Source organism: Salvia splendens, chromosome 15 (genome assembly GCF_004379255.2).
Source record: "Salvia splendens isolate huo1 chromosome 15, SspV2, whole genome shotgun sequence".
NCBI lineage: Eukaryota > Viridiplantae > Streptophyta > Magnoliopsida > Lamiales > Lamiaceae > Salvia > Salvia splendens.
In genome coordinates this window covers 29,010,920-29,019,989 of record NC_056046.1, presented here as the reverse complement: position 1 = coordinate 29,019,989, position 9,070 = coordinate 29,010,920, and the positions used below count along the sequence as shown (strand labels likewise).

The window sequence follows — 9,070 nt, the reverse complement described above, 5'->3', positions numbered from 1 at the left end:
CGTGGAAGGACCATTTTCCGTTACCATTTATAGATCAGATGCTGGAAAGATTGGCAGGCAAGAAGTTTTTCTATTTTCTGGATGGATACAGTGGATACTTCCAAATTTACGTTGATTCGGAAGATCAGGAGAAAACAACCTTCACATGCCCGTTTGGGACGTATGCATATAGGAGGATGCCCTTTGGATTGTGCAATGCGCCAGACACTTTTCAGAGGTGCATGATGAGTATTTTCTCAGACCTGTCGGAGGAGGGTATAGAGATGTTTATGGATGACTTCACAGTCTACGGGAATTCTTTCGAAGCTTGCCTAGCCAATTTGGATTAGGTGTTACAGATATGCAGAGAGAAGAATCTGGTACTAAATTTTGAAAAGTGCCACTTCATGGTACAAGAGGGAATTGTTCTGGGGCACGTGGTCTCGGAAAAAGGTATTCAGGTGGATAAGGCGAAGGTAGACGTGATCTCAAGGCTTCCATATCCTCCGAATCAGAAAGAGATAAGGGGATTTTTGGGTCATGCTGGATTCTACCGGAGGTTCATTAAGGACTTTGCACAAATCACACAGCCACTTACCCGCCTCCTGCAGAATGACGTAGACTTCAACTTTGACGAGGCATGTCAAGGGGCCTTCCAACTTCTGAAAGAAAGACTTGTATCAGCCCCTATAATTAGAGCTCCAAATTGGAATTACCCTTTCGAAGTAATGTGTGACGCCAGCAATTACACGGTCGGAGCAGTCTTAGGTCAAATAATTGAAGGGAAAAGCTGCGTGATATTCTATGCGTCCAAGACCTTGAACCAGGCCCAGAAGAATTAAGACACCACGGAGAAAGAGATGCTAGCTGTCGTGTATTCCTTTGAGAAATTCTGACCATATTTGTTGGGGTCAAAGGTAATCGTGTTTACTGATCATGCAGCGTTAAAATATCTATTGGCAAAGAAGTAGTCTAAACCACGATTGATCCGATGGGTGTTGTTACTTCAAGAATTTGATTGGGAAGTTAAGGATAAGAAGGGTACGGAGAACAAGGTGGCTGATCATCTCAGCAGAATTTTTCAGGGAGATACTGAAGAGGCTATACCAGACACATTCCCAGAGGAGCATCTGTACTTCACAGGAGAAACCTCAAGCCTCATTTGTTGGGATAAGGTAATGGCTGCGACTGGAGCTGGAGTTTCTGACAAAGGGAAGTACACGCTGAATGTGGAACCATGGTTCGCTGACCTAGCAAACTACTTAGTCACAGGGGAACTGCCCAGTACTCTAGAAGTTTCCCGTGCCTAGAGGATGAAAATCGGAAGTGAGGCCAAATATTATTTCTGGGACGATCCGTATCTATGGAGAATGGGGTCCGACCAGGTAATCAGAAGATGCATTCCGGAATGGGAGCAGCGAGACGTACTAGACCACTGCCATGCATTGGCGTGCGGTGGGAATTTTGGTCCAAGGAAAACTGCTCGGAAAGTTTAGACAGTGGAATTGATTGGCCGACACTGAATAAGGACGCTTACGACTACTGCCAGAATTGTAACTGGTGCCAGCAGACCGAGGGAATTTCTACCAGAGATGAGATGCCCCAGATCCCAGTGATCATCTGCGAGGTTTTTGATATCTGGGGGATGGACTTCATGGGTCCTTTCCCATCCTCCTTTGGCAACTGCCACCTGTGAGGCAAAAGAGGTCACAAGGTTCCTCAAGGCAAACATTTCCAGTAGATACGGGGTGCCAAGGGCGATCATTTCTGACCAGGGAACGTATTTCTATAATCAGACGATGGAGGCACTCATGAAGAAATACGATATATCCCCAAGCACAGTATTATCGTACATCACAGACTTTCCACTCCGTATCATCCGCAAAGCAACGGTCAAGCAGAAATCTCTAACAGAGAGATCAAAGGAATTTTGGAAAAGACCGTCAACCCGTTGCGAAAGAACTGGAGCAGAAGGCTAGATTATGCGCTTTGGGCCTATCGTACTGCGTTTAAAACCCCCATCGGTATGTCGCCGTATAGACTGGTGTTTGGCAAGATGTGCCACCTTCCTGTAGGTATAGAGCACAAGGCCTATTGGGCAGTCCGAGAAATGAATATGAAGCCAGAGGTCTGTGGAGAGGAAAGGAAACAGCAACTGCAGGAGCTGGAGGAGCTGAGACTCGAGTCTTACGATGCCGCAATGTGGTACAAAGAAAAAACCAAGTTGTGGCACGATAAAAATCTACGGACGAAGGAACTGCAGGTCGGGCAGAAAGTACTCCTTTTCCAGTCAAGGTTGAAACTCTTGCCAGGAAAACTGAAGTCGAAGTGGGCAGGACCCTACACCATCGTGAGCCTCAGAGCTAACGGAGCAGTGGAGATTCAGGGATGTACTCCTAACTCTGTTCCTTTTCTTGTAAATGGTCATCGAGTCAAGAGGTATAGGGATAGTTTAGAGTTGTGTGTGGTGGAAGAAGTTCCACTGCGCCTGTTCCCCACTATCGCCTAAGTGATTGAAGGTTTTAAGTATTCTTTGGGAATTCTTTGGTTAAAGAAATTTTCAAGACAAAACCCAATTCCCGAGAATACATAAACAGTTTTTTGTACATATTGTGAATATTTCTTTTTACGTTCTCTTAAGAAAACTCAAACAAAGTAGAAAAATCTTTTAAACCAAAAAAAATATTTTTGAACCACCGAATAACCCTTGGAAGGTCAGTTGAACTGTTTTTCAGTCTAATTTTACTTGACCTGGAAAATCCGGTGTTTCATTATTTTGTTTAATTGTTTTTAAGTTTTGTGTTGAAAGGACAACAGTTACACGGTTGTTAAGCAGAAGGGGGATATTTTAAATTCAAAATTCAAAAGGAAGGATAATTATGATTTTCAAGTCTCGATGCAGAGGGGGTACGGTCGCTCATGTCACACGCAACTATTCCCCTGCCTTCTTTTGTTTTATCTGGATTATTTTCCCCTACCTTTTATTAAAACTTTCCCTTCACGCTTCTTTTTCTCACAGACGCTTTGCATTTTGTTCGAAACCCTAATCTCAAAATTCCTAATTTTCTGTGTGTTAGCTTCCGGCGTTGCCGTCACCAGACACCAATTTCAGATACTATGGACACCCGAAGCAGCCACAGCACCAAGAAAGGGAAGGCTACAAAAGGAAGAGCAGCGGTGAAGCCACCGGTTAAGCCGGCGGCCGAGCGAGAGTCCACATCCCAACCCACACTCCCCGAACCTTCGACTGAGCCCACGAAGAGAAGGCTGCAGATGCCTTTAGATCCACCCATCACCTCCGGCACACCAGCAATTGTGGCAGACCAAGAACAAATAGTGAAGGAATTCTTGGAGAAATTCGGTCGGGGAGCACAGGCCAGTGCAATCTATGCCCGTCTGGCAGAAGTTTGCAGAACTGGGGAGACAACCGCTACTTCAACTCAGACCATCGTACAACCGCCCTCATATGACGCACCTGAACCCCATCCTGAGTCTCCAGCAGGGGATCAAATGACCGCTCAACCACAGATGGCCATGACGCCGGTTGAAGAGTTCCCTTCTTCTGATACTCAGGCGGAGGTACCACTCCTAGCGCCAGATTCCACACTTGTCGACGAGACAAGTAGTTAAGGGAAAGAGGGGGCCCAGGAAATTCATAACGACGAGATTCCGGGAGTGGCCATTGGACCAGAGCAAGAAACGGCTGGTTCTGCGGAAAACGAAGGTCTGGTGGATGGTGATGAGGGGAATGTCGAAGCAGAGGAAGACGATGTAGCGGAGAGTGAAGGAAATGGAGAAGCTGAGGAAGAAGTTGAAGAGAAAGTTGCAGAACCAGAGGATGAGGAAACTTCGGTAGGAAAGCAAGAAATGCAGAGACAGAAACAGGTGGAAGAAGCGATGGAGCCTATGGGGCCACGCACGTTGAGATCTAATCCCAAGGCGAGCGAGCCGATCAAAGTGCCTTTCGCTCATGATACTGAAGAGGACGTAGAGGAGAATGTAGACGCCAAGGAAGAACGTTCAAAGGAGGGCAATGCTGAGGAACCCGTGTATTTGCCGGAAGAGGTGGTAGTCACGAAGAAACTTCTGGGAGAGATGGCCTATTTTAGCGACCCTAAGAAGGCCAAGACGTATGCGGAACGCGGAACGAAGGGGAAGCAAGCTAAGTCAGGGAAGAGCTATCACCCTGAATCCTTATAAGAGATCGAGTCAGATGAAGAGTTCCTTTCTTAGATCAACGCAATTGGGTTTGAATGGTTGTTGAGCCATAGCACTGTGGAGGTGCCAGTTGCCCTTGCTAAAGAGTTCTTCACATCATTCAAGCTCAACTTTACCACAGACATCAACACTGATTCGATCTCGTTTCGTCTGTTCAATGTTGACACTACAATGAACATCAGGGAGTGGTCCTTGAGGTTGGGATTACTGACCACGGAGGAAGAGATTAAAGGAGGTTGGGATGACAGACAGATTGGTCCCCCTAGGCTAACCCTAGGATTTAACACGCAACAGGCGTGGTAGCTCATCACGCACAAACGTGGGGGGCATTTCAAAACCAGCATATCACGGGGAGTCCACATCACCAACCACCTCCTTCGCTTTGCCCAGATATTCGTTGGCTACAATCTGATGGGGCAAGTCAGCTCCACCCTGACAACACCAGAGCATTACTTTACCTGGTGTATGTTAAAGGGTGTGAAAGTCCACCTCGGCTACTGGTTGGCCCAAGCGTGCCATTTGATGACTACCCACACGTCCCGCCACCTCTATACTTGCCATCTCCTTGGAGCTTATCTACAGCGTAATATCACAATGACGATCGCGAGGTCGGTGCCGTCTCTGGAAATGTGCGATCCCCCAGAACAATTTAATTTGGATTTCTTTTTCAATAAGGGGCTCTTGTACACAAAAGAAAGCGTAGTCTATTTCTATGAGGTTGGCCAGACTGAAGCAGCAGGCAAGGCGGAGGTGAGCTCAGTGCCGGAGGCAGCCACGTTGGAATGGAAGAAAGAGTTGGAAGGAGTCCGGGCAGACATTCGGGATATCAAGACTGAGATATCCTTGTTGACTGCCACTGTCCTAGGATTGAAGGAGCCGCTAGGGGTGCACTCAAATAAGATGACCGAAGCTCTGACCTTGATGATGAAGATGGTCAACTTCATGGATCAGAGAACTGTTCGACCTCCACAAGGCTTGCCTCATGGAACTACTCCCCAGAAATCCACTCCGACTGCCCCAGTGACTATGCCGGTAAAGAAGAGGAAGGAGCCCGCCCCATCAACAGCCAGTGAGCCCATCGTCCCATCAGCTAAGAAACAGAAAGGAAGAGAGGAAGTCATCACCACTACCACTACTTTTGCAAGTAAGGAGATCCCAAGGCCACCCCAGCCCAAGGCCAGGAAGGATACTGCAACACCACCAAGAGGAGCACACCAGAAACCTGGTCCCCGCAGGGGCCAGGGACAGAATTAGTCAAACACCCCCCAGAGTAACCAAGTAATTTTTAGTTTTGTTTTCAGTTCTTTTTTTTAGCTTTAGTTTCTTTTTAGAAAGCATGCTAGGTTGTTGTTTCTGTGCCTTCTCCCACTTAGGCCATGGCTTGGCCTAAGTGTGAGAAGTTTGTATGCCTATTATGTTGTGTTTCTTGTGTTTTTCTTGCATAGCTTCTTACACTTAGCTCATTACTTGGCCTAAGTGGGAGAAGATTGCTTTGTTTTTGTTCGGTGTGTTTTTTCCTTCTTACACTTAGCCCAATTCTTGGTCTAAGTGTGAGAAGTGTGTGTCTTGTTGTTTTTCTATTTTGTCGCCACTAACTGGCCTGCTTTCCACTTCATGAGGATTGCTTGGGGACAAGCATAAAAGAAGTGGGAGGGGGAAAACAGTTAGTGCAGTCAGTGTCTTGCACATATTCTGTTAGGTCTAGGAGTTGTTAGTTTTTTTTTAGATTCTGTGTTTTGCATAACTAGTATAATAGATAGCAAAAGCCCCTTAGGAAAAGTAATTGAAGAGGAAATACATGCCGATTTGTGAATCCTTCTTCCTTAATAAATCTAAGTCAGATGGAAGAAGTAAGGACGATAGAAAATGCCTGAATTTAAGCTTACTGTCAAGCCCTCTTAAAAGTGAGTTATAAGCCTAGAGTATAATACTTTCTACTAAACACTTAAAAAAAAAGAGTGGATGTCATTGATGCTAAGAGAAAAGTGACACAGATAGTAAGGACTAAAGGCAATAGGGATAACCATTTTGAGCTTAATTCTTTCAAACTTGCTGAACCTGCCTCATTGGAAGGGCACCCCCTAGTGAACACGTTGGGCATGTACTAAATTTTCTCCATTTTTTGGAACCATTAGCCTTCATGCCATGTGAACAAGGGGGCAGGGATGGAGTAGCTCGATGGTAGGGGTAGAAGATAGATTGAGAAACAAGGGAAAATTGAGAAAAAAGTTAGAATATGGGCAGAAAAAAAAAGATATACATAAAAGAGTTGGAAAAATGGGCTGGAACAGTTTTACCTGACCCAAGAAAAAAAGAAGAAAAGAAAAAACGGTCAGGAAAAATTTTGTGGCCCAGACAAGTAGGGAACATCTCCAATATGCTGGGAAAGATAAAATCATACATGGGAGTTGTTACTAAGCTTTGCCCTAAGTTCACGAGTCTGTGTCATGTTTCACCTATATTGTTGAACTTAGATCTTTAGGATTCTCACCGTTAAACACTGTGACCCCCTAGCCCCATTACAACCCAGTGAAAGACCTTAAGGAACTATTCTATGGCATCAATCTTAAGGCATCAATGGTATGGCAGAATGAAGAGCGAATGATCATTACGTCCCTAGTGAGGAATGAGTGATCGTGTGAACCTAATAGAGGCAAAAAATTTAGGCTATCTTGACGAACTGACGGCTTGACTAAGATAGAAAAAGGGAGGGGGAAGAATTTGAGGCTGTAAAAACTAGGATCGACCTTAATCTTGTGGGGATGGCTGCTAAAAAAATACCAGTTTATGTGCTTCTGTGTTTTTCTTTTCTCTGTCTTGTGTTTTCTGTGTGTTCTTTTTCTATGTCTAGGTCTAGGAGTTTTTTTTTAGGTTGGTTAACAGGGGAGGATGCATTGAAACTTGCCTTATTTCTTTTTCTTGTCTTTCATACTTGAGGACAAGTATGGTTTAAGTGTGAGCAGTTTGATAAGGCTCGTTTCATGCATCTATTTTACGTATGAATTCTGTGATTTCTAAGGTGCTAACATGCATTTATAAGTTCAGGTGCGTGAAAAATCTGCCAGACCCAGGAATGGAAGACGATTACCAGGGCAGAGAAAATAGAGAAGAAAAGTGGAGAAAAAGAGTGAAATCCGCGAGGGTACAATCGTCAAATCAAGATGACCGTTGCCCTAGGGATTGGAGCCACGCCTATAAATACCATGAAGCTTACGAGAAGAAAAGGACGGACCCAAGGAGGAGACGAAGTAGAGAATTTTCCTTAGTATTTTTGGGCTCACTCTTCACACACTCACTCGCGAACTTGGTTCCATGGAGATTTGGGGTAGTTAGTGGTGGTTTGTTTTTGTTCAGCTGAAGGTGTAACACCACTCCGAGAAGGAGTGAAGAAACAATTTACTCTCTGCACGTACTCTTTCCTCGCTGATTTCCTTGTCGGAAATTCGGCGATTGCTTTGTGACTCATTTCAGTTTATGTTTAATCTAGTTTAAATTTCTGTTTTCGTTCGATTCTATCGTTTACTGCTCAGATTTCTGCTTTGGATGCTTTTCGCAATTGTTTTGTTGATTGAAGCTGAGATTAGTATTGATCGGAGGTGGATTTCTGAATTGAGGTTGAATCGGAGTTGGGATGATGTTGAGGATGGTGGATCTAATTTGTTTGGTGTTGATTCTGGTAGATCTAGCTTAGATTTCTATTAATCGTTCAAATCTGGAATACGTGTGTTCGGATCTGCATGGAAAACTCTGTTACCGCTTGTTTACTTAGTAGTTTAGATCTGATAGCTTTCAGTTTAATTGAAGTGTTCGGCGTTTGACTTGAGGTATGCTCTATTTTTCATGTCTGCTCTGTTCATTCCGTGTTCGTTTGTTGGAAGAGATGAAGTCGATCGGTAGTTGTAGTCGTACTGCTTTAGTTTGTTAGTTGCAGCTTTTGTCAGTAGCTAATTAGAGTAATCTGTTTTTCTGTTTACTTTTGCTTGCCCTGTGTTCACTTAATTTAGGAAAGTCTTTACTTGACCCAGGAATTTTGCGAATACTCTCAAATTTCGGTTTGATACAATTCATGCATGCATTTATGTTTTATGTACTTTCAATTCTCCAGATCTAGTAGTTAGCATAGACTAGATTTTATTTCCCAGGCCTAGTAGTTTAAAACTCGACCCTCATGTTGCGTGGCAGCAGCCAAACCCCTCCAAAAGTTCTCTCTATGCATTCCAACTCTTCCGTCCTCGTGGATTCGATCCCGACTTCCCTATACTAACCAATAGTGTAGAGGGTTGAGGTTTTGAGGCAAGGTTGTTACAACAACGACTGCATTCTGAAGGTTCACGATCTCCTAGACCATGTGCTCTAGTGAATCCTCTGGACCTAAGAATTAGGCACACACACAGCGTAACGAAAACCTTTCCAGCTTCAATGAGCACCGAGCACAATGCGGCCGATGTTCTTACAAAAGGTTTACCAAAGTCGAAGTTTCGATATTGCTTAGATTTGGTTGGGGTGGTTCAGAATTTGTAAGTAAAAGGAGAAAGGTGGAGCTAGGTGTATGTGATTCTTGGATCGCTCAAGGTGGAGGATTTGTTAGTGTATTGAGCTGATCAAGATCAAGACTCATTCTTGGAGCTGCAGCTTGATCAAGGAACAAAAGGAAGGCAGCTTGATCAAGGAGAAAAAGAGGGAAAACAACTTGATCAGGGAGAAAGGAAGATGACCGTTGGATTGGCGGTTGTAATAGAATTTGCGAAAAAGCTAGCGGTTGAGCTGAATTGATTGAGTTTAACTTCCTTTAAGTAGCGACGATGCTTCCTCTCATTCCACAATAACAAAATTCAAGAGAGATCGAAGAAAAGAAGAGAGTTTTTCAACTGTG

General features: G+C 44.3%; 1 protein-coding gene across 1 annotated transcript; it reads left to right on the top strand.

The window, feature by feature from the left end:
* The first annotated feature begins 2,005 nt into the window (after positions 1-2,005).
* Positions 2,006-2,488, top strand: LOC121766975. The gene has a single exon (XM_042163196.1). The coding sequence runs from the start codon at positions 2,006-2,008 to the stop codon at positions 2,486-2,488; it is 483 nt and encodes a 160-aa protein (XP_042019130.1).
* Positions 2,489-9,070: the final 6,582 nt, after the last annotated feature.